The sequence below is a fragment of the Henckelia pumila genome, unplaced genomic scaffold, assembly GCF_033568475.1.
Source record: "Henckelia pumila isolate YLH828 unplaced genomic scaffold, ASM3356847v2 CTG_477:::fragment_3, whole genome shotgun sequence".
NCBI classification, from domain to species: Eukaryota; Viridiplantae; Streptophyta; class Magnoliopsida; order Lamiales; family Gesneriaceae; genus Henckelia; species Henckelia pumila.
This window is the reverse complement of record NW_027331842.1, coordinates 218,211-243,461: the sequence shown is the minus strand read 5'-3', so window position 1 is coordinate 243,461 and position 25,251 is coordinate 218,211. Positions and strand designations below refer to the sequence as shown.

Sequence of the window (25,251 nt, the reverse complement as noted above, 5' to 3'; positions counted from 1 at the left end):
ATAATATGTGCATGTATGCAAATATACGTGGTGCCAAGATTCGAAGTCAAGAATCTGATCAAAAGCAGACTTGGGCCCTAGGTATGTATCACTCTGTGTCGTCATACCAGGAGATGACTCACATACCCAATAGTGGAATAATGGTGACCTGACATGAGTCCACGTGTCCAACCATCCACTAAAAAAATAAGGTCAAGATCCTACTACAGGATATCTCAAGGATATAAACTCAAGATGATCATGCATGAAGCATAATAACATATCAAAATATATGCAGATAAAATCATGTCATATAATCATTGCAACACATAATACATGCATACTCAGTTATAATATCTCGAACAATATTTTTGTACCTTAATTTTACTAGGCAAGCAACATTGGCTTTATTTTCAAAAGTTATAATCACAAGATTTACTAGTTCACTAATCAATGACTAAAAGTCTAAACTTAGTTAATAGATGCTCTTAAACTATTTATAGGATCTCGAATATACCTTTGTCCATCGTTAGTTACTTGTTGTCGAATGCTCCCAAACTTGGGCACACATTTTGATTTTATTGTAGAGTTATTGCATGAAAAATATTTGTTTATGTAACTAGTATGATGAAAAAGAAATTGAATTTTAATATTATAATAAGTTATATAATAATTTTTTTAGAAAAGAATAAATATTTTGTTTAAAGTTTATTTATGTAAATTTTTTTAGTATTTAATCCCGTTAAAATAAATAAAATTTAAATTTATATTATTTTAAATTAAACATGGTTATTTTGTAATCATAATACTAATTTTAATTTCAAAATATATAGAAACATAAAAAAATAATATATATTAAATTGTTTTACTATTTTAAATTTATTAGCCAAACAACTAATAATGAATTTAAAATTTCGCTTTCAAATTCATGATCTTGAACTATTCCTAGGAGATGTGGCGGATGACTATTTTTTTTTTTTTTTTTTGTATTTACTTTCTCTTGGTCTTTATATATTTCTATTTGTAATATTCATTTACGTGCATATAATGCTTATAAATGATTCAGTTCATTCAAATTAAATCTACCAAATATTTATTTAAAAAAATCAGCGTAAAATCTAAGATAGAGATAAATACAAAATCAAAATGAAAACAAATTAAATCTTCTTATCCGTGTCTCTTTATATTGTCGTTTTCTTATAAATACAAATGTTTTCTTTAAATTAAATCTTCTTAGGGTTTTCTTATAAATACAAATGTTTACACTACATTTTGCATACACAATATATTGTACTTTTTTTCTTTTTTTTTAGAGTTTTTCCTCTTTCTGGAAGCCTTATTGTGAGCGTTGAAGTGACCACGACAAAATATCCTTCGACTGCTGGTGCTATTCCATGTCTGCAATTGTGGGTCTTCAATTCAGCCACGTTGGAAAAAGGAAGTAACCTGGGAGATTGTCACGTCTGCCGCAAATTTTCGAGGTGATAACAACGAACTTAAACTTTATTTAAATCTATATTGTTTAGAAATATATAATGCGAAATGGAAAATTAAAGATAATAAATTATTTTGTTAAATTCGTCATTGAAACTAATGAATTTCACGAAAATTTATTCTGAAATGATAGTTATTTAATTTAATACGGTGTGCATGTACAATATATGTGATGCACTTAATCTATTTGCAAAAGGCCCAAATTTTGTCAACTCTGTGAGTTCTTGCGAAAGAAGACATTGACAATAATTTTAAGAAATATGTAGTGAAAAATAATTGAATTAATTAACAAATGAAATGGTATTCTTGTAAACAGTAAACGTTACCATCTAATTACAACTTTTCATCTATATGTTCTCCCCAACGCAATGGCATGCACTGTACTAATGTTATTTGTAATCCTTTGCAAGACAATTAATTCCACCATATTTAAATTATGTTTGACTGCAATTAGAACAATTTGGGAAGAAGGGGCCCAAGTGCCATCAAGTCCACAGGTGGACCATGCTAAAAATAATAATAACAGCATCTAAGGATTTAATTTTATTTTGGTTATACGACATGTCCCAATTAATTTCTGACCCTTGGATTAACATTAGGCTACAGCATAAAATCTATAAATAGAGAGCAGACATATATTATCATTTTATGTTTTATAAACTTTATAGCCTTTGAGTACATATATATCTTGAGGTGATCAAACGACATTATTAATTTTTTTAGAGCATCATCATGTACATATTCAAATGGACTTATTGTAAATTAAAAAAAATTAAATAAATGTTGAAATATTAATTACCAACTGTCTACCCAAGAATTATGACAAAAAATTAGGCAAGGCAGCTTAATTATTATATTACATTTAATTGTAACAGAACGCACTTTAACTAAGTTGACTTCCATTGCTCAATTTGACATATATAGTCTCATGCAGTAGTTGATGAGACGATTAGAAGAAGTATCAATGGATTCCCATGGTGGAGGCGCCGCCCCGAAAGACGACCTCAACTCCCTTGAGGTGGGTGGCTCCAATGATCAGAACCACCGTGAATCCGTCCCGGGCCGCCACGGCAATCGCCTCGATTACTATAGTGTAGCCGTTAAGATTGCTTTAGTATTTGTGGTCATTGGCCTTTCTTACCTTGTTCTTAATCAATCTTCGTATCCTTCTCAATTGTTTCAAAGGTCTGGTGTATCTTCATCTTCATTAAATGACTCTGATTCTGAAAATTGGGCCTCTTCATTGCACCACTTCGCTTCCGACAGTGACGACCTTCCATCCTTTGTAAGTTATATATAAGTTATAACTCCTGTTCTTCTATAATTTTGCATGCCCCCAAATGTTTATATCAATAATTTTGAATTATAATATGATTTTATGGTGTTGAACTTGTGATACATAATACGCGTTAAAAGATTTGAATTATTTGGTAGTATCGGCCAAAATTTTTGCTATTGCTACAAATTAAATACTCAATAATGTAATACTAATTTAATTGAAAAATTATTTCTAGAAACACGTACAGAATATTGAAAAATGAACGTGGAAACTAGACGATAAAATTTTGAACTCTAGTTTCTTTAACTCTTTTGTCATGAAAGTCCAACGATGCTATTAAGTATTATTGTCATGGGCAAATTATTATATATATTATTATTATTATTATCTATGGCATATTTTATAATTTATGAAGTATGAGGACTTTATATTAATTTAGAAGCTCCCCCAAACACTACCTAAGAGTAAAATATATATAGAGTTCTTAACATATCATTAGTCTTTCGTTTTTTTAGTACTGATGTTCTTTGGATTCAAATATAGTACTTAGACATGTATTTTAATAAGTAAATTTTATTCTGAAATATAATTTTTTGAAAATTTGATTAAGTGAATAAGTACCTTGTTTTGTCAAATAATTTGAAAATTGATCTTATTCATAATATTATTGCATCATATGATTTTTTTTTATAAATTTAATCGATGTTAATGTCATTCTATATAGTCAAAAATAAAAAATGGTGTTAAAACTATCTTATACCAATTAAATAGCCTAATTTTTATTTCTTAGAAACACAAAATATTATGTTTGATTTATACTTATAAGTAGTTGGTACCTACCAATCAACATAATAAGCCCATTTAAAATTCAATATGTATTCAATATAGACCTAAGATATTGAACTTGAGAGAGATTTATCTCCAAAAGTCAAAGAAATACAACTGGTATTGTCAAAACAATTTATCCTGCATGTGTGTGAATTCTTGTAAGATTTTAAACATTTATTACGTAATCAAACCGAAATAACAGAATTTCATTTTTTTTTTAATAAAAAATTACATTGAAATAATGGAGACAGCCTAATTTTGGTTCTGTTTTACCAATGACTGATCAGACCAAAGATGAAATAAATAAATTGGAGAGCACATTGAAGGAAGCAGCCATGGAGGACGGCAAAACAGTGATAATCACCACGTTAAATGCGGCGTGGACGGAACCGAATTCGATCTTCGATCTCTTCCTGGAGAGCTTCAAGATCGGAAATCACACTCTTCACCTGCTGGATCATGTGGTGGTTGTGGCATTAGACGAGACCGCCTATGCGCGTTGCATGGCCGTAAAACTTCACTGTTTCGCCCTAACCACCGTCGGCGTCGACTTCACCGGCGAAGCGCATTTCATGAGTGAGGATTACTTGAAAATGATGTGGAGAAGGATCGATTTCCTTCGAGTTGTTCTTCAACTGGGGTTCAATTTCGTATTCACGGTAAGCCAGTTTGATACATCAGAATTTTTTTGTGTCACGTCAGTATTTCCTTGAATCACTATTTATACTTCAATTTTGTTGGCTTTAAAACCTTTTTGTGTAATGCTTAGCATTCCATGTCTTCAATGTGGATTCTCAGGATGCAGATGTTATGTGGCTGAGAGACCCATTCCCAAGATTTTACCCAAACGCCGACTTCCAGATCGCCTGCGACCACTACTACGACAACCTAGACTCGACCGACGTCGGAAACTCCCCAAACGGAGGTTTCAACTACGTAAAATCAAACAAAAAAACCATAAAATTCTACAAATTCTGGTACATGGGCAAGGATTATTTCCCAGGCAAACACGACCAAGACGTCCTGAACATGATCAAAATGGATCCTTACGTCAAAGATCTTCAGATGGAGATGAGGTTTTTGAAGACTGCTTATTTTGGTGGGTTTTGCGAACCCAGCAAGGATCTGGATCTGGTTGTTACGATGCATGCAAATTGTTGTATTGGTTTGGACAACAAGATTCACGATATACAGATGGTGATCGATGATTGGAAGAGATACATGCAGTTGAGACCGACTGGGGAAAGGAATTCAAGTACGAGATCTTGGACTGTTCCTAGGAGATGTTATTGACCATTGAGAAGATTAACTTTCTTTCTTTTGTTTTCCCCCCAAGGACGAAGCATAAAGCATTTAAAGGTTCTTTTCTTTTTTTTAATAATAAGATTTAAAGTTTTCAATTAATTATTTTTTGCATGAGAGAAAATGATAAATGCCCAGTGTACAAAGAAACCATTGGGAAATTTAAATCCAATGTGTAATTTAATTTTTAAATCAACGGTGATACTTCGGGCTAATGGCAGTTTCAAAACCAAAAAAATAATACATTCAATTTATTGCAAAAGGCCCATTTAAGTCCTTTCACAAGCAAATGGTTATTTCATTTCCATCAAATTAACCACTGAGCTGTAAAAGCACTTGCAATTTTAGCTGAACATGTTGGGAAGTGGCCGTACGGCCATGAAAGCATCGACCATCTGCAATCAAAAGAAACAAAGATAAGTAACATGCATGCTCTGTTCAAAAGCGATCGCAGAGAAAAAAGTCCAAACTCCCGTTACGGGAACCAAATTGTACCAGTGTTTCGTGATTTTACCTCATCAGTGACAGAAGCTCTGGCTCGACGATGGTTTTCAACAATTTCAGTTAAAACTTCAATAAGCCGCTGCTTCACTTCACCCGTTAGCATACGTCCTGCACCATATTCCTGCTCAATGATAAAATTTTAACCATTTAATATGAAATAAAAAAAAAAAACCATAGTGTATGGCTTGCAATTGCAACAGATGCAAAAAGTAAAATTAGTATCTTACCGTTCTAATATGTTCAAGCTCTGCATCGTCATCCAAGAAAAAACCAAGGTATTTTATTGGTATATCCACCTAAATATGTTGAACACAGACCAGCACAAGTCCATTAAATAATACAAATACATGTCCTGTTCTACATGTTAATACCGGAACTGGAGTTAAGAACTTTGATACCTCCAGGTTTGCTCCAAGCTCCCTGTGCTTCTCTATTGAATCTTGCCCACCAGAGAATGCATATCTGTTTACCTGCACCAAGTATCAGTTAGCCGCAGTTAAACAAACCATGAATTCATTAATCACCGTCAAAGGTTTCAATCTGAAGAAACTAATCACCATCAAGTTTTTCTGCAAATTTTACTTTGAAGGGTTTGTAGTAATTAAGCAAATATTAAAAGAAACTAATCATCCACTTCTACTTTAAGACTCTGCATCGGAGTGGTTAGTTAAAGGAAAACCTTGTTCTTTATGTCCTTCGCTGAATCGGTAACATATATGGCAGAATTTGGATCACTGGCAGACATTTTTCCAGTTTCTCCCTGCAGATATAGTGAAACAAGAAAATTACAAAAAGAAATAGGTGACTACACTGCAGTTGAAATAGAAACAACACAAGCACGTGGTTGAATTACCAAAAATTCAAATGACAGCAAAAATCTATGGACTTAAAAACCCAAAAAATCCAACCTCACAGACCTACTGTGTGAGTAAGACAGCGGAAAAAAAAAGAATGCTTATTGTTAGTCAAAATAATGTCACCTCAGAAGAAATTAATTTCGCCAGCAAGATAATACCAGCAAAAACAATAAATTTTACGTTCACGTCATAAAAATGCTTCTCAATTACAAAATGAAAAAAATAAAAAACCTGAAGAGCGGGGAAGAATGACGATTCAAGCAAGGCAGGCTTGCGACACCCTATTCGAGGAGCAACATCTCGTGTCATTCGGAAGTAAGGATCCTGAAAATTCAGTTAATCAGTTAGACTAAAGAAGAGGATGAAGCGATTTGGTAAATGAGAGTAAGAAATGTGGATTTTGAATATGACAGGATTTTTCAACCTAATATCCCTTGGATTTGACACTTCGGATGAGCATTTTGAAAATCTAAATATAATATTCCAAAAAAAATTTAAAAACATTTTTGTTCAAAAACCATCTTAAAATATAGAACACACAAAAAAAATGTTGGAAGATACTATCAAATTTTTATAAAAATATATAATTCTAGTCAACTAACATTTTCGTCTGAAAACATAAATAAATAAAGAGAACAGTAAGATGATTAAACCTGGTCAATGGCACAAGCAATCAAGCTTCGATAATTATCTTTAGCAGAGAACAGATGTGGAAATGAAGATGGAAAGCTTGGAGCTGCCTGAAATTTAGTTAGCAGGATGTTACGGCCTAAAGATGAAAAAAAAGGTACATGAAACCTGAAAACTAAACGGAAGCAATGTAATAAACAGCCATTGATAGATAACACTGTTTTCAGTTTATTCAGAATTTGGTATCGTTTTAAATTACAGTGCACCATTTCAGGAATGATTGAATGAAATAACTATACATAAAATCAAAGAGAAAATGTGCCTAACTTGACGCTGCAAAGGTATTTCAACATTTTTTCAGATATTTCAAATTCCCAACTTAAGATTCAGAGTATTGCATGGAGGATTAAAGGGCATAACAAACATGCAAGCTTTTGTATTTGCTCGTGGTCAGGACTAAACCAATCTGGCTTGAAATTTTATTTTTTGCGCAAATATTCAGGCAGTAACTGCAGTTTTTGTCCAAAATAAAAGATATTTTTCCAAATGTGAGCAGTTCCACAGGAAAAGTTACAAGCTAACAGAGCAGCAACATAGATAGCGATCAAATGGAAGAGATTCAATAACAATAAGCAAAATTATTGAGTCTCGGACTTGATTGCAAGATGGTTGCTCTTTTAGTGAACGTCAATGTAACTGTAATTCCTGATATTGAAATGCCAGCATTCCCATGAGCAAACCATTTTACAGCAGCTGTTGATTAAAAGGAAATTTGACCCAGGATCCAGTAAAAGGGTCATCTAAAACAATTGTGCAAAACATACACAGAAACAATACCATAATCACTTAAAAGATTGCATCTTCAACTACCACATACAATTATTCTTTAAGATTTAAAAGGCAGTACCTGAACAGGTGGGAAGCTGACTTTACCAATGTGATCTTCTCCGTTGAAACCAAAAATACCGAGTACCTATGACGCCAATTAATGCCAAGTTTAGCATTCATTTGAATAAGGTGGAAATCACAAAAATTGCACAAATCTAAGATGAGCAAGCCATCAATTTCCCTATTCACCTTATTATAAGTGACACACTTGGCAATCTTGACCACGTTTTTGTAGAAGGAACTGCATAATATGTTTCATTATGAGAACATAATCAACAGAAATGCTTGGCAGTTAAATAGGGATCTCAAAGCCAAACTATGTAACCAAACATCATTCTATATATCAAATGATTAAACAGAGCCTTAAATGAAGACTACAGAACCAAAATCCATCAAAGTCGTGAACAAAACAATAAAAATAAAAACCTATTAAAGTTGTAAAAATTCGCAAAGGTAGTAGCAAATGAAGAGTGATTAAATCGGAAGAAGAACTCACCCACCAACATAATCAAAATCGGAGAAAATAAACGTCTTTGAAACGTCAAATCCACAAGCAATAATATCCTTGGCATTTTCACGAGCAAGCCGCTGGCTTTCCTCGACTGACAAATTCTTCCACATGCATTTCTCATCATCCGTCAACTGTATCAGAAGTGGCACCTTGAATGCATCTTGCAGGTATCTAAAAGCAACTAACTTTTAACAGATATCGAAATTGAAACGTAAATCCAGAGTAAAAGAAAACCTAATCTGAAAAATCCCATTACTTATTGAACATGAACGGCACGAGGTGGCCCAAATGCAACGCCTCGGAGGAAGGGCCACGGCCCGTGTAAAGATAAAACTTTTCCCCTCTCTCGTACGCGTCGAGGACTTCATCGAAATCCCGGTGGCTAAAGAAGATCCCGCGGCGGAGGAAGACGTGTGCAGGCCTGCCGGTGACGCGGGTGACACGGTCCACAAGAGATTGGTCGACGCGCTGGCAGCCGAACTTGTCGATGAGCTTGTCGTAGTCAATTTTGCCGCTTTTGTCTCCGGATACTTGCCATGGGGTAATGATTTGGTCTTCTTCTTCTTCTTCATGGCGTTTCTCCTCCATTACTGTACAATATCGGCTCAAATCCCACTCTGGTGTAGTAGGGTTTTGGATTTTGATGGACAATTCTAAAACTCAACCCTTTAAACGTTGGCTAATCAATTAATTTTCTGTTTTAAATTTCGATCATATTATTATCTTTCTTTTTTTCTTTTTTTTTAAGTCGAAAAAATTAGCAAATTGAAGTTTAAAATTTTTAATCAAAGTTAAAAAACAAATCAATATATTAAAATTTAATTGCAATTTAGTTTCTTAGTTAATATCTAAAACCTCTTTTTTTTATTAGTCTAGATTAAGTAGGAATAATTATATTCTGATAGTCATATTTATACAGTATCTGTGGGTTCGACATCTGATTTATTCACTATCTATAACTTGACCTGGTACGCTTGTCAGTTGATTTTTATCACACCGATTTATACCATACATTTATATTTTTTTCTTTGAGGGTACATTTATATTTTATTTTAATCAATAAAAATATAAATATTTTGAATATATTTAATTAAAACTTTAGAGTTACAAAATTAAATTTAATTGAATGTAATCTAATCGGACCAATGGATTTTTATAAGAGACTTTAAATTTAATTAATAGTATGATAATATATAAATTGAAAACAAGGAAAGGAAACACACTAAATAAATGTTGGCACGGAGACTGCCAATCTATTTATCTTTTCTCTATATATATTTTTTTAAAAAAACAAGATTTAATTGGGACAATAAAATATAAAAAAAACTTCTTATCACATGATTTCACATATCTCAATTTATAGAAAAATATTATTTATTATGTTAAATTGAGGACAATAAAATATCACAAAAATTCCTCACATTCTCTCTTACTTAATTCTGTTGGGGAAAAAAAAATCTTATTGAGAAATAAAAAAAAAATCTTATCCTTAACGCATAAAAAAAACATAATTTTTTAGATTGAAAATATTATTTTTCCGTACATAAAAATAAGTCAACATGACGGTGAGACCGTTTGTTCATTGTGGCAGTTCCAATTCCGACCAAACCCAAAATTGATTAGGTTTTCTTACGTTTGTGAGAATTAATCGAAGGGGTTTCCTCCTGATTTCTACCACTGCCTGTAGTAGCTATGAGTTTTTCCTTTTCATTTACCTCGAAATCTCAATCCAATCGCAAAAAATTTGCTGCATCCGCCGTCTTAGATGATGATCCACCACCCACGTCCGCCGCCGCCAGGAACTATATCAACGAATTCGATCCCGCCCAAGATCCTTCGAAAGCTGAGCCCAAGATCAAACCTATTGCCCCTATTCCCAACCAATGGCGCCCAATGAAGAAACTGAAAAACCTCCCCAATCTCCCTTCACTTTCCCAATCCAATGGTTCGGATTCGTCCCTCCAGTTCGAGGTTGATGCTCGACCTAATCCCGAAGCCGCCGACAACTCGATGGCTTACGGTCTTAATATCCGCCAGGAACCTGCTGCCGATGGTGGACTTACCGCACCTGATCGTAGTGAAAAGATATCAGATTTGCATTTGAGGAGGTTGAGAGAGGATTTGGAGACGTTACCGGAGGACGCTGGGATGGATGACTTTGCGGATGTGCCAGTGGAAGGGTTTGGTTTGGCGTTGCTGTCGGGGTATGGGTGGAAAGAGGGCATGGGAATAGGCCGTAATGCAAAGGAGGATGTAAAAGTTTCAGAGGTTATTAAAAGATCGGGGAGAGGGGGATTGGGATTTACTGAGGAGTTGAGTGAGAATCGAGTTGAAAGTAACGGTAAAGGTCCTGCAAATCTCGGGAATGCAAACACGAAGCAGGAAAGGAGGAGGGAGGAGACAGGGAAGAAAAGATTAGATGTTGGGAAAGAGGTGAGAATAGTGAGTGGCAGGGAAATAGGAATGAAAGGTAAGGTTGTTGAGGTGAGAAGTGGAGAAATATTGGTTTTGAGGCTATCTGGAAGCGAGGAGAAGGTGAAAGTTGAGAGAAAGGATGTGGCAGAATTGGGTTCCATGGAAGAGGAGAAATGCTTGAGAAGTTTGAAAGAATTGAAGATTAAAGAGCAAAATGTTAATATAGGGAAAGGGCATAGGAGTTCTATGAGGAAGACTGGCCATGAAGACAAAAAAAAGGTCAATGGGGGAGTGAGTTGGCTGAGGAATCACATAAGGGTTAGAATTATAAGTAAGGATTTGAAGGGTGGAAGATTGTTCTTGAAAAAAGGAGTGGTGGTAGATGTTGTGGGGCCAGGGATATGCGACGTTTCTATTGATGAGAGTAGAGAGTTGATACAAGGAGTGGAACAGGAGTTCTTGGAAACTGCTCTTCCAAGACGTGGAGGTCCAGTGCTTGTTTTGAGTGGTAAATACAAGGGTGTCTATGGGAGTCTATTGGAGCGCGATTCGGAAAAGGAGACAGGTTTAGTTCGTGATGCGGATACGCATGAGATGCTAAATTTGAGGCTTGATGAAATCGCTGAGTACACAGGAGACCCAAGTGATATTGGCTATTGAATGAATTGCTATGGTTTTATGGCAGTAGTGTTTGCTTGATGGGTGGTTTTTGGACCTTGAGGTACAATAAATCCTTACAGCATTCTTTTGCCAGTTATTACACTTTATCAAATGTGGTTACTTTGGAGTAGTTTATTTACATCTGTCTGCTTTGTGAAATACACATTGTGTCCAATTGTTTCATGTCATCCAATTATCCAAGTGCAATGTTTTGAGAAAACATTTTAGCTGAAGCTCTTCTGCCACGAAGTTGTTTTTGAATATTTACAGTTTCAATGAATACCATTTTAATGAACTTGCTGATTGGCTTATATTGATTTCAAGAACTTCTTAGAGAACGGTAGCATTAAGTCGCATCCATTTTCTTTTAAACTGGTTGATGCATTTTTCTCTTTTAAGGTAACTATTGTGTGAGATACTGAGATATTTGACCATTCCTGATTTCTTATGTTGCTATGGCCTATGGGTCTATACATCCATCAGATTGCACAAGTTATGATTTTGAACTAGTTAGGTCGTCTGCAGAGTCTCATTTCAACAATATTTACCCATATTTTCAACAATATTCAACGTTGTGAATTGAAAATCCTCGCTGTGCTGCATTTCTCACACGGAATTTAACTGAGTGCACGTGTTGATGGGTTCTTGCAGATGGGTTAAAGCTTACGAGTGGCTCCAAGTTACCCGTGTGCTTGCTGTACTGGACTACTATCACCCTCAATTATTTCTGTTCCAGTATTTACCCTGCAAACGTTATGTGTACTTGTAGTTGAAGGTGAGATGCGTTTTGCACATTTTCTGAGGATGGGTCATTGGTCATTACATGGTTAGATTCTGTTCGAGAGGAGAGATTTTCATTTTATCGTGTGATGACAGTTTTGGTCGCAACAGATGCAAATGCATTGTTCCAAGTCATTAGATAATAGTTCGGATACGCATCTCGTTAGTATTAAAGATGTAGCCACTGACTTATTCGATACGGGATGTCATGTTATTCTATGTATGCATACGAACAATCATATACACAAACATATCTATAATATTAAACGACAGATGACTATTTAAACTTTTAAAAACTATTCCCATGGTAATCATACGATTATGACACGATCCTTTGATAATAAATATGTTCTAATTAGTCTTGTTGGATGCTGTATCCATGTTTGATTTAAAGACGACTATTTCTATTCAATCCTTCAGACATGATGCCGTAAGATGATTGTACTCGAATAATTTTGCCACTTGTTTATCAATACTAGTGATTTAACATCTTAATTTTACCAAAACAATGTTCCTAAATAAATATTAAATATCACTAATGTCTTATAGTTCATCTGGCATCGAAGTTTCATGTTTGGGACAGTCTAGGGTTCTTGAATTGGTTTGGCTTGACACTAAATAGGCCTAGTCTGAAGTCTCATACTTCATCTTCGCTGCTCTCTACAACAATAAAAGATTTCTTCATCTTCATCTTCTTAGAAGCTCTGCCTGTTAATTCATCATCCATCGGCTGGTTAGATTCATGCTTCCCAATTTCTTCAATAATTCTTCTCCCATATTTCTCGGTTTTCAACTTTCCGATAATCGACTCCAACTGCAAAAATAAATGCAACCAATAACAGCTTCAGGACAATCCAGTTTCCCAGATACTCAAAAATTCAATTGAATCTTTTGATCGTGCATTTGAAATCAAACCTCTTCCATAGATTTTGGTTTATTGGCACTCAGCATGTCAATTTGCTGAGTGGACAAAATAGAATGTGGAAAGATTCCTCCATCAGTTGAAGCAAGTTCTTTTCTTAGATCATCAAGCTTAACTTCCAGTCCATGAGATTTCCCCCGTTTTGAAGTTCTTGAATTTGGTAAGCTATCTCTCTGTCCGCTATAAACTTCTAGCTTCACCATCTTCTTTCCTGAAAGTAGAAGGATAAATGTTGTAAATTACAACGCTAGACAGTCTCAGAGACAGCATCGGTCTCCATCCTACTTCCTCTGGCTTGTTCATAAATAGTATAGCGCTTGGCTTCCAGATTAGATATTTTGTATCCTCTGCAATGTCACGTTCTAAATTCAAGATAATTTTCACGATCTTGAAGTATGTATGTATGAATCATGAGCAGACGGACCTAGCAAAATACGAATATAATTTTATATGTAATTTTTCTAAGAAACTTAGTTTCGTCCACCTACATGTAGTAATTCAACCTGTCATCCCCTCATACAAATCTTGTCTGCAACAGAATAATAATAATACATATATGAGCAAAGCAACATTCAGCAGACAAATGGACACTCGGCTAGGATTTTTAACTGAAAAGAATTATCGGAAATGGAATATTATTACTTTCTGGGCTAAAAGGGAGTTTTACTTCATTGGTAGAGAACACAATTTTTTTGTATACGAATATAGTAGCAACAATGAACTGAAGCCGATAATGTATTTAGTATGTATACTACATTTATAACAAAATTTGCAAAATTTTGTGAAGAAAAAGCTCAAAAAACACTTTTTAAAAGCAATCCTAAGCACTACCTAATAAAATAATCAAGTATCACATTCTGCGAATAACTTCATATTGACTCTATGTATTGTTTATAACAAAATTTTCAAAACTTTGTGAAGAAAAAGCTCAAAAGCACTTTTTAGAAGCAATCCTAGCACTATCCTAACTAAAATAATCAAGTATCACATTCTGCGAATAACATCATATTGACTCTATGTACTGTTTATTATTGAGGATGGAGCACCGTTACCATGCAAGACTTGCTTTGCAAAGGGCCCTACGGTCACATAAGCATTTGTGGTATAAGCAGTGTGCTGAAATTCTTCTTTCTGCATGAGAAAAGGAGATGACAATCCCACAATTAAAAAAAATGACAAGAAGGTTCTTGATAGAATTATCTATTTTAGCTTGGAACGAACCAGCAGCCACTACACTTGCAAGTTTTGCCAGGTAGGTATTATCTTGCGTGATTAACAGGTTTGATTATACCGTGGACATAAAATTGTTTTTCTGTGTCCTAGTTGTTTGACATGTTTTTATTTTTGTATTTAAGCAATTATTCACATGTAGTTAGGCAGCCAAATATCACAAGATAGTAAAGATCCGGACTATCCTGTGCTGTTTAATGTAGTGACAAGATATAGCGGAAGATATCAGGAAAAAAAGATGTGATAAAAACAATGGAGGATTGCTTATTAAATAAAGAATACCGGAAGTCTTACCAAAACCCTATCTACTATAAGCTGAATTACAAGCTGTTCCAATTGCTCCTTTTTCAGTTCAGGATCTACGAGAAAGACAAAAATAACATATCCTCAAGCATTGATGCTAAGATCAGGCTGATCAGCACATAATTTAAAATGATGAAATTCAAACTTTTAGCAACACTGCTAACGCAACCTTTGTTGCCAAACATCTAGACTTTTTCTTCACAAGGTTATTCTTTGGCGGTGAAGGCAGGGCATAATAAATGTAACTCAGTATCTTAGGACAGGAATTTAAATAACGCACCTTAGAAGGCAAATTACTCTTAGGTTCTTAATTAGCATAGCTAAAAAACTACAGGCTTCGATGGAAATGAAAAGAAAAGAGTCGAGAAATTCTCTCTTTGTTCCCTTCAGGAAACCTAGACTAACAAAAATCTATAAAAGAATTACGCGGATTTATGGACCCCATCACAACTGCACTTCAGTTCACGAACATAGACTTCTAAAGTTACAAAATTGATATAATCCCAACCTTTTGATGATGCAAATCAGATATGCAGAAAGCACAAATCTTTAAGGATTTTAAAGCACAGTAATCGTTCATTTATTTCCTTGAAAAGTTTGTAATATAGAATCTATAGGTATGGTTGTATAGATAACCAATAGTGTTCAAAATGCGAGAAAACCAGATTACCAAATCATATTGTTATTGTTAGGGGTAAGGGAATCATCTTATCTCTACTCGAGACCATGCACAATAACATTATAAATCAAGTTAGCAGCAGTATAACTAACTTGAATTCTTGTTTTTGATCTTCATCTTGTCAACCAATTGCAGCATTGTCAGTCTCTGGTCATTCTCTTGCATGTCTTGCAACAATGATACCATATGTTTTGTGTGACCTGATATCACATCAACGGTAAGACTACGATTGCTTCCTACTTATGCAAATAATAGAGTATTGTCCTGCTATACTGAAGAAGAATGAAGTTAAACGAGTGGGGATCCATAAAGGTAACACTAAATGACCATCAAGAATTTCAGTCACTTGGCCATAGACGTCTTGGTTACTCTTCGACATTGGGAAACTAGTTTTTAGTTATTGTCTAAGCTCTGTTCATAAGGACCAGATTCATCGTAAGCTTAACCTATTAAATAAAATCATAAGAAATTTGATTCAGAAAACCAATTGAGAGTATTATACCAGAGACATCCAATTCCTTAATTTCAGTATTGGAGACACAGTTATCACACATCCCTGAGAAACAATAAACATAAAGGTCAGTTTGTAAAAGAAAGCAGCAAAACTAAAATTTTTATCTTAAAGAGTGGACAGCATGAAGTCGTACCATTACAGTCTCGTAGAGGCTCAGCAAAATGTCTGAAGAACGCACCCCGACGGCACTGTCTTTTAGACTACATGATAAGAATGAAAGCTGGCGTGAAAACCAATAACTTGTCAACAGTAGACAAGTTGCTGTAATGAAAAATCATAATGAAATGAACCCTGATTCCATAGTCAATGCAAAATCATTTATGTTATTTGATTTAAAACTCAAATTTCTTGACAACTAGGTTTGCATTTGGATTAAAGGATTTGAAGCTAAGGATATCATATCCATTGGTCCATTTGATTAAATCCACTTGACAATAATTTCAAATCTCCAAATACATTTTTTGAGTCACCGTGAAGGATTTCAAATTCATCTCACTGTGGACTCATTTCAAATCCTTCCTTCAAATACTCCCTCAAATCAAATCCTCCAATCCAAAAACAACCATAGGTGTTTCACTTAGAAGAATTCACGCTTCAAATTCATATTCGCTTCAGAAATCATATACTTCTATTAGAACTCAAATATCTAATTCAATCAAGTTATTCACTTGGTGGATTCACACTTTAGATTCATTTTTGCTTCAGGTAGTTTGCTAGCAACACATGGACATTCATGGATGCAACCAACAGATAATAGGAGATGAAAACAAAAGGAGACAGAAATTCAGCAATGTTCATTTCCACCAGATGAAAGTTATTCCGCTGATCAATACAAGAATACAGATGGATGATTGAGATAATAATCTCAGTACTAGTCTCTAAAAGCAAATTTTATTCATCCAAAAGAATTTTAATCCGGAAAGGGAAGAATATGGTTATATTGAGAATAAAAGAACCATACCAGACAATACTTTACAATGTCATAGAGATTTGGCAACCCTGAATTTTCATAGAAGACCATTGAACTCTGCAGAAAGGAATGGACTCGAGATTCATGATGTTGATTTAGCTGTAAAAAAGAATGTAACAATCGAATTAACAGAAAATCACCTGCCTCGACACATCAGCAGGTCTAAAGTACAGCAAACATTCAGAAGGAAGCCCATCTCTTCCGGCTCGACCACTCTCCTGAAAGGAAGAAATTGCAAGTATAAAGACTATAATGGAAATAATCATTCAGATTCAAGCCTCAAGGGAATAAAAACCTGATAATATGTCTCCATTGATTTGCTCAAGCTGTGATGGATTACAAATCTGACTGCAACCAGCCATTATGAATGCACATGTACAAAACATAAATCAATTTATAATATGAAAATATGAAAAACTAAATACTATCTGATACGAACTGAGATCACGTCGTAGTAACACTCCTTTTGAGTGAGTGCCAACTCCATATATTTAATTTAAAATAAAACTGGAGGGGATTTTGTAGAGAAAACCAGAAACTTAAGGCAGTGAGAAGGAGATAGGGATAAGATAAGAAATCCATCAATTCTCACTAACCCTGAACATTACACGTAAGTGTTGATGTGAAGTACTCTTTTTTTTTCTTTTTTTTTTTTTTTGAGGAATGCTGTGAAGTACTCCTAACAAACCATTAGTCATACGAATTTCATTTAATTATATTTTTATGCTTAATACTTATATAACCTTCTGATTACTTATAATAATATATATCATTTATATATCCATTCTTGACATTAATACTGTATCGTCATCAGTTACAGATTGCAAAGATTAGGACAGCTGTTGGACCTCTATGCCATGAGATTTATTTTGAGTTGATAGACAACAAACTCAGGGACGTAACCAGGATTTTACATTTGGGAGGGGGGGGCTAATTATAATTTTTTTCGTAAAAGTCCATTGCTAAAAATAATGTTGCGTCAAAATACATAATAAATATAACATATAATGATGAATAACATTTTAATCAAATATATAATTGTATATAAGTCAAAAATATAATAAATATATAAAATAATGCAAATATATAAAATCAAACAATTTCTGAGACTAATGCTATGTGTCATAATAAAAATCTATTGAACCGGCAAATTCCCACTGAACATTAACAGTCCTATAAAATTTGCAAGAAAACAAAAACAAAAACTTTAAATAGTAACCAACTTAATTAACAACACAATGAAAATTACAAATTGTCCAAAAAAACTAAAAGTTTAATACGTTAATAGTTAATTACTGTATAAATTTGAGTATATAACAATGTCAGTAAATATTAAAAGACAAAAATTAATAGAAAAACACACAAAACAGTAAATAATACAATATAGTAAAATATTAAGATTTTAATGACAATACTCTCAATAACAATATTTTCACAAATTAATTTCATTGCTATTAACACCTAATCTGGCGTAACTACAAGCTTTTACCTTCAACAATCAACAAAAATACATTATCAAATATTATTCCTTAGAAATAAAAAAAAGGAGATAAAAGTGAAAAATTGAAATATTAACTAAGGTTTATTCAAGAAAAACAAAATATAAAATAAAGGCAACACAAATCCATAATCTGAAATCACATAAATAAAGGACAAATCAATATTTTAATCAATTCCAATAGCCTATGAAATCAATATTTTAATCCACTTAAAGGTTGAACAAAACGTGGTGGTGGGTGGCAGATTTTAAAAAATATATATGCAAAAGGCTGGGGTTTTCAAAAATTAAACGACCGGTGGGCTGGGCTTAAAAAGTTTAATCAGTACTGCCGTACTGGGCTCAACTACATGAAATATTATAAAAATGGATGTTAGGGTTATGGGGTAGACCATTAAGACAAGGGGCGGACTGGGCTGAACAACTGTTTTATGTACCTAATAAATAACTTCTTTCCAGAAATATGAATTATCTCAGATATAAGATGGTGCATTTCGGAGTAGAGGCTCAAATGAGCATTGAAAGGAACTACAAAGTAAATAAGAGTTCCTAACCATCAGGTTTATTGATTCCCATTCCAAATGCCACCTGTGAGAAACAATGTGCAATGATTATTTGACATTATAGTATCGATATAATATAAAAAATTCCTTTACATACCGTACCAACAATGACTTGTAACTTGGCATCGCTCCACCTATAACAGAAAATCATGTGATGTGCCCATTTTAGCAAAGGCTTCTTGTCATGTTAACATCAGCCTTTTGAAAATTCAGAAAGCAAGCAATTTCAAAGGTACTGAAACCTAAATGAACTATATTCAAACCAAATTAAAATCACATGATATTAGTAGCCATACAAATTACAGTATCGGCACACTGTCTTTCTGCTCGCTTCCAGTTTAATATTCTCTTCCGGAGGATAATAAAGTTTGATACTGCCTACAAATAAACTACAGCATTTGGCCCATGTTGGTATATATGAATGAAATCTGGTCTCCAATATATCCTCATTTCATAGCTGTAAAATCACACATTGAATTTCTCTCGCCAGGTTAGCATGCAGACACTGTACTCAACAGACCATCAAACTTCAGCCATCCTCCGGATTTTGTCCAGTATTCAAGTTAAAAAAATTCACAATCCATCATCTTAAATAGAACATGACTTCGTAAATTGTACACCATAACTCTAAAATTCTTAAACCTTGGAGCTGTACTGGATTTTGCACAATAAGGCAGAATTTGTCACTATTTCATTGATACGAGCAATTAATTGGCAAACTTGTACCTCATATGAACTTTTTCACGAGCATGCACATCCATATCTGCATGATAAAAATCAGCTGAAATCCCCCTGTCCTGCAATTCTTTTGCAACCTACATTTTTGGCATTCAATGGCAAAAGTTTAACTTAAATTTTCCGAACCACCCAACTACGCCAACCCACAAAACACAATTACAATAAACGTTATATATTTATGTCACTTCTCAGTCTTGATTGGGCATCAGCCATCAGGCAAGAACTTGAGCAACATGACCATTCAAGTATGTGCTACAACTTTCAGGCTATATATTTTACACATCCATAATTAGAGTTCTTTTATGGTGCCCAACACTATATGCCCACTTCATGCCCACTATGTACAATAGATGAGTTGGCCGGTACAATAAATGAGTTGACTTGTACATGGTGGACATGAAGTGGGCATATAGTGTTGAGCACCATAAAAGAACTCTCCATAATTATACCAACTATTGGTTATCTTCTAATCGCAGTTTAAGCCAAAATGTTGATACCCCCAGGTGATCTTCTCCAAATCTTTCACAGCATCACCCTCACATAAACACACTCCATTATTTGATGAACCTTAATGATTAGGGAAGCAGGGAAAGAGAATTGCACCTGTTCACACTCTTTTCTGGAAAAGCAATACACTATTCCAGATTCATTAGTTGGATATGACGTTTGTATATATTCAGCTATATCATCAATGACTGCCTTTCCAACTGATGATTTTTCTCGTACCTACGAAGTATATTGCAAGTCTCAAAGCATGAACAAGCAGTGGAAACTATTGAATTTTAGAATACAACTTAATCAAGTTCATAATATCTTGGACATGAAACTAATGAAAGTAATACCAAATAAAAGAGATTGGGCCTGTTCACAGAGCTAACAAATTTAATGCATTTTGGAATATGAAGCATGTCCTTTAGATCTTCTTGCACTTTCTTTGTAGCTGTTGCCTAAAAAACATATGAGTTAAATTCTATAAAACTAAAGTACAATTACTTTAGAACCCTTTGAGACTGCTGGAGAAGAAAATGTATCGTCAAGTAGCATGACATACAGTTAAAGCAACAACAGGAACATCAGGAAACTGAGTCTTTAATATACCAAGATTCCTGTAGTCGGGACGAAAATCATGGCCCCACTGACTACAACAATGCGCTTCCTGCAAAGCATTTGAAGAAATAAATGTAGAATTAAAATGGTTAAACTATTGAGTAGCAATTGGAAACACTGAAAAGCGGATATTTGCAGACAGGAAAAGGAAGAACATTCAACATAATCATTTAAGCTGCCATATAGAGTTTAGAGAACTGTGTCATGTTCTTACATCAATGGAAATTAGAGAAAGGCGACCCGCATGATGGCACTTTTCCAATTTGGACATAAATCTCTTGCTTTTTGATATCTTTTCTGGTGTTACATATAATATCTTCAGCTCTCCTTCCCCCTTTTCAAGAGCTTTGTATATGAACTTCTCGTCATCCTTGTTTGTTGTTGACGTCAACATAAAAGCTTGTAAGCCTAAAGCAGCCAGGCCCATTACCTGAAGCAATTGTTTAAAAGGGAAAGAACGTATGTTGAGTTTGCACGTGGCAAAAGTAGCCTGAATTGATGAGCCTACCTGATCTTGAATAAGAGACAGCAAAGGACTGACAACAAGAGCCACACCCTTTCTAAGGATTGCAGGAAGTTGGTAGCACAGAGACTTGCCTCCACCAGCTGCCATGATAACCAAAACGTCTCTCCCAGACATGATTGCATTTATAATCTGTTCGTAAAAACTGATCAGCTGTGATTGGATTGAGTCGGCACAGCACAGACTTATAATTATGAATGTGTGGGGAAAAAATCATCAATAATAACCACCTATTCAAATAGACCAAACTGGGGCCGAATGTGTTTCAGTTATCAAATACAAAGCATAACAACAGATGCACTGAAATGGGGAAAGTTGCAGATTTATCTAGTTTGCTTACAAGGTAAGTTATGGTACAAATGTTCGAAGATTTTTAAAAAATGACTAAAGCATTCTTTTCTTTTTTATCAGAAACAAATTTCATTTTATTAATAGGTAAAAGCATTCTGACCCACAAAAGAATACAAAAAGCATTAACTTCGAAATAAACCCAAGGGAATCTCTTTAGTTGATAGAATAGGCAGGTAATCCAGCTAGCTCTGAGTAAAAATTTTGAGTTTGAAAATGTGCAGGCAAGTCCTTTGCCCTCTATCTCATTAGTAGCCTTGGCAATGCATAAGACCAATTTTGGCATATAGCTTTGCTTCTATGATGACCTTGAAACTGCCTCAAGATTGTCTCATGTATGCAACATGAAGTCAGAGAATATGGATGCGTTCTTTGCACTTGAAAACAACAAAAAAATAACAATTGTAATGGATATAATCCACATTATTACATGCCATATATTGGAAGAGCAAGTGCTGACTAAATACACCACAGCTAAAGTAGGCGAAAAAATGGATAGAGCAACCATCTGTTCTAACTTTTTGTTTCCATTTTAACAAATATCAGCTGGGTTCGGAATTAGAGGAAAATTCTGGCCAACAAAGTTCATAAGACAACATGATGAGAAATTGTCTCAAGACTTGCGAACTATGGCAATTAGCATACATAATATTTTTGGCTTCTGCAGCATTTAGGCAGGAAATAAATCAAAGGCATCAACTAGAATACTCAAAAAATCAAAGCAGCACTTTCCACATTAAAAAAACTAAAAAATTGCAGAGCCAAGTTAATGGTTGCCAATTAAGCAATAGGAGTTTCCCTAAAGAACTTCTACAAGCTTATGGCTTAAGATATACAATAATTGTTCAGAACGTCAAGAACAACACAAACCTCGCGCTGATTTGCACGATAAGAAGATATGCCAAATATATTAAACCTAGCGTCATCAGCTTGGCGGTCCCATTCAAATGGTCCAGACCAATTCTCAACAGAAACAGTAGTTTCATCACCAGCATGACTTGTAGATGATTCATTTTGTTCCAATAGGGCTTTAAGTTCAGACTGTCTCTCATGCAGCATTTCCTGTTGATTGAGCAATACCTTTATTTGCTCTGGACGAAGACAACAATAGCTAATAAATAGCACTCACAAACTATCAGTTAATATACAACCAATTATATTCTATCAAACTATGAACTCGTAAAATAACTACGCGGCATAAAGTATTCAAAATTTCACTGACATAATGCCTACAAGAATGACCAGGACAGGAAGGTCTCAAAAGGAACCTGGATAGGTTAATTCATGACATGGATGATCCAGATTTAGCACATAACTCTCGCAACGCATGCTATGCATATTAACCAACATACCAACACATTTCATGCATTAATACAAGCATAATGGTTCAATACTTATAATTATTTAGCAAAGTAAACACCTTTTAAATCACAGAGATATTTCCTCAAGAAATAAAAAAGAAACAGCAGAGACATAACCAAAATTGGGAAGCAACGCATAATTAGGGCAAAGAATATTAAAAACCAAACCTTCAACATCCTGAAGCTCCATTTCAATGCTGAGAAGCTCCGTCAGAATATCTTCTGTTTTACCCATTTTCCTCTGTTCGTCTTCCGTAATTAATAACTTGCTGAAATTCAGATTAAGAGAAATTATAACACAAAGCCCCAAAGATTTTCGATCAGCGTTGTTTGAACTGCAGCGCTCCCTTTCCAAACTGCGAAGATGAGAGTGGAGGCCACTCACTCCGGCGGAGGTACACTGTGGGCCTGAATTGTTAGGCCCGTTTATCAATTAAGCAGGCCTTTATTTGGGGTGTACCAATCCCATCCAGACACAAGGCCCACAGGCCACAACTATGGAGGGCCCATGAAGGTATCTTATGTATTATTTTTATAGATTTTTTTTTTTGTTTTGACACTTATTTATAGATATTTCAATAACCTTTCTACTCTTCGAAATTTAGGTTAACGAATCAACGAACTATATCTACTCTCTTGCAAAAATGTTACTATTTTATATGAATAAATAAAATAAATAACAATGATTTTTATATTTTTTGACATATAAAAAAACTAGATAGGTTGTTAATTAATTATTAATTATTAACTAAACACACGAATAAAACTTTGATTGACCTGACAATTTTACATTACCTAAAATACCTTATAAAATTTTCTGCAATCTATATGATGTCTATCAGTATTTTGAACTTGTTACAAAATATCGCATAATCTCTAACATAAGTTTTTTTCCGCTTCAATCTTTGTAATGTATTAACTTTGAAAAGGTAACTTTTGGCCCACTTGGTATTTGAGACTAGGGCTGGAACACGTACTAAAATATCGAATTATTGGGATATCGTATCGAAATTTTTTAATATACAGACAATTTTTAGGTATACCAAATTTTTTTTGGTATTTGTACGGTATCAGTATGGATTTTTCAATATCAAAATTTCTTAATTTCGGCATCGGTACCGGTATGAATTTTTTGTACCGGTATTTTCATAGCTGTATTTCAAAATTTTTATTTCGATGTTTTTGGTAGAATATATCGAAAACCCACCACTATTTGATACTTGAGAGTGATCATCTTTGATTTAACAAGAATAAATTTATTATATATAATTCTCATAAATAAACTTAGACGTAAAATAAAAAAAAATCACCCCATGAACCCCACCCCAATCATGCATGTAACATGGGAATTGGATTCATAAATCTAATGATTTCATTCCATGCATGCCAAATTGAAACGTCTACTATTAATAAATACGGAAATTTTTTTTTTTTTAAATAATACTACTGTACATACATGCCCATACATATATGTATATAAAAATAACATACTTTTTTCTTAAATAACCTGAAAAATATTAAATAAATAAATCCTTAAAAATGTTTCATGCATCAATTTAAAATAATAAACAATGCTGCTGAAAAATCTCATATGCGGAAACAATAATAAAATAAAACATGTTTCAAAATTCAACATAATTAACTAAATAGCTGCGACGGTCACGGGGTCCACTGCTCCGTGAGCTCATAAGTTCTCACCATCGGTAGGAGCTACATAAACGTCATCATGCTCACCTGCACCATATAAGCGTAGTGAGCCTAGGGGCTCAACATGTCTAATCCTTTATAACAAGGTTAAAAATAATGTATCACATAATTACTAATACATATACATGTACATGAGCATGCATGGAAATATTTTCATACTGCTCAATCATAAACTGAATCATAACCATAATCATAAACATATTATTTCTTCATCATATATAACATAATTGAGCAATGCTTTTGAAACCTGAAGATGGTCCTATCCATAAGTGTGACGCTCATGTGTCGATTGATCAGTCTCCTGAACCAACGTACGATGGCGGTGATAAATCACCTCCTATGGTAGTAAACTACCGAATCATATGGTGGATAACCACCCCTATGGTAGTAAAACTACCGAATCATATGGTGAAAAATCACCCCTATGTCACACATACTTCAATTTTCACCAAAATATTTTATTGCTCATCATTTACATAATTATATACATAAGAAATTTCATTAATGCATGCACTGAAAAATATGTCCGTAATATATATTTAATTAATTTTTCATAATATAATATACTTATACTTAAAATAGACTTTATGCATAAAAAAATAATTAAATATATATTCCGAACTTAGTTAATTTTTCATGGGTTGGTCCAGACTGATGATCA

The 25,251-nt window shown here is 34.1% G+C and overlaps 4 protein-coding genes across 6 annotated transcripts; 2 read left to right on the top strand and 2 right to left on the bottom strand.

Moving 5' to 3' along the window:
- The first annotated feature begins 1,401 nt into the window (after positions 1-1,401).
- LOC140872833 (uncharacterized protein At4g15970-like) lies at positions 1,402-4,944 on the top strand. The gene is made up of 4 exons (XM_073275730.1): positions 1,402-1,460; positions 2,408-2,758; positions 3,868-4,239; positions 4,379-4,944. Exons 2-4 carry the CDS (start codon positions 2,414-2,416, stop codon positions 4,871-4,873), a joined length of 1,212 nt encoding a protein of 403 aa, XP_073131831.1. The 5' UTR covers positions 1,402-1,460; positions 2,408-2,413; the 3' UTR covers positions 4,874-4,944.
- A 96-nt stretch (positions 4,945-5,040) lies between these two features.
- Positions 5,041-8,935, bottom strand: LOC140872834 (tryptophan--tRNA ligase, cytoplasmic). Its single transcript, XM_073275732.1, has 11 exons — positions 8,529-8,935; positions 8,258-8,443; positions 7,951-8,002; positions 7,781-7,846; positions 6,897-6,983; positions 6,475-6,567; positions 6,066-6,146; positions 5,785-5,856; positions 5,614-5,682; positions 5,397-5,507; positions 5,041-5,277 (listed from the first exon to the last, which is right to left on the bottom strand). The coding sequence occupies exons 1-11, from the start codon at positions 8,858-8,860 to the stop codon at positions 5,227-5,229; spliced, it is 1,200 nt and encodes a 399-aa protein (XP_073131833.1). The 5' UTR covers positions 8,861-8,935; the 3' UTR covers positions 5,041-5,226.
- Positions 8,936-9,827: 892 nt separating this feature from the next.
- LOC140872868 (protein MOS2) lies at positions 9,828-12,324 on the top strand. The gene is made up of 2 exons (XM_073275784.1): positions 9,828-11,408; positions 11,999-12,324. The coding sequence occupies exon 1, from the start codon at positions 9,965-9,967 to the stop codon at positions 11,345-11,347; it is 1,383 nt and encodes a 460-aa protein (XP_073131885.1). The 5' UTR covers positions 9,828-9,964; the 3' UTR covers positions 11,348-11,408; positions 11,999-12,324.
- Positions 12,325-12,528: 204 nt separating this feature from the next.
- On the bottom strand, positions 12,529-23,248 carry LOC140872842 (ATP-dependent DNA helicase Q-like 2). 3 transcript variants are annotated; one of them, XM_073275745.1, is made up of 20 exons: positions 23,052-23,248; positions 22,393-22,613; positions 21,160-21,306; positions 20,866-21,081; positions 20,596-20,700; positions 20,387-20,491; positions 20,148-20,270; positions 19,533-19,621; positions 18,904-18,940; positions 18,798-18,831; positions 17,041-17,093; positions 16,886-16,963; positions 16,737-16,802; positions 15,909-15,975; positions 15,764-15,817; positions 15,354-15,461; positions 14,574-14,638; positions 14,102-14,180; positions 13,043-13,260; positions 12,529-12,941 (listed from the first exon to the last, which is right to left on the bottom strand). In XM_073275745.1, the coding sequence occupies exons 1-20, from the start codon at positions 23,116-23,118 to the stop codon at positions 12,765-12,767; spliced, it is 2,109 nt and encodes a 702-aa protein (XP_073131846.1). In that variant the 5' UTR covers positions 23,119-23,248; the 3' UTR covers positions 12,529-12,764. The 3 variants fall into 3 exon arrangements, with proteins under 3 accessions (XP_073131846.1, XP_073131847.1, XP_073131848.1); XM_073275746.1 differs by having other exon boundaries at positions 20,387-20,484; positions 20,643-20,700; XM_073275747.1 differs by having other exon boundaries at positions 22,393-22,584; positions 23,052-23,192.
- Positions 23,249-25,251: the final 2,003 nt, after the last annotated feature.

Bases quoted from the DNA above. Each gene is read 5' to 3' on its own strand.
- LOC140872842 (XM_073275745.1), bottom strand. From the start codon at position 23,118: ATGGGTAAAACAGAAGATATTCTGACGGAGCTTCTCAGCATTGAAATG. The intron at 20,701-20,865 runs GTAAGAACATGA...AATGCTTTGCAG, and splicing joins TTTCTCTAATTTCCATTGAT to GAAGCGCATTGTTGTAGTCA. The intron at 16,964-17,040 runs GTTTTTATTCCC...TCTTCCTTTCAG, and splicing joins CAATGGAGACATATTATCAG to GAGAGTGGTCGAGCCGGAAG.
- LOC140872834 (XM_073275732.1), bottom strand. From the start codon at position 8,860: ATGGAGGAGAAACGCCATGAAGAAGAAGAAGAAGACCAAATCATTACC. The intron at 5,683-5,784 runs GTATCAAAGTTC...CAACATATTTAG, and splicing joins AGCTTGGAGCAAACCTGGAG to GTGGATATACCAATAAAATA. The intron at 5,508-5,613 runs GTAAGATACTAA...ATCATTGAGCAG, and splicing joins AGCTTGAACATATTAGAACG to GAATATGGTGCAGGACGTAT.
- LOC140872833 (XM_073275730.1), top strand. From the start codon at position 2,414: ATGAGACGATTAGAAGAAGTATCAATGGATTCCCATGGTGGAGGCGCC. The intron at 2,759-3,867 runs GTAAGTTATATA...ATGACTGATCAG, and splicing joins GTGACGACCTTCCATCCTTT to ACCAAAGATGAAATAAATAA. The intron at 4,240-4,378 runs GTAAGCCAGTTT...GTGGATTCTCAG, and splicing joins GGTTCAATTTCGTATTCACG to GATGCAGATGTTATGTGGCT.
- LOC140872868 (XM_073275784.1), top strand. From the start codon at position 9,965: ATGAGTTTTTCCTTTTCATTTACCTCGAAATCTCAATCCAATCGCAAA.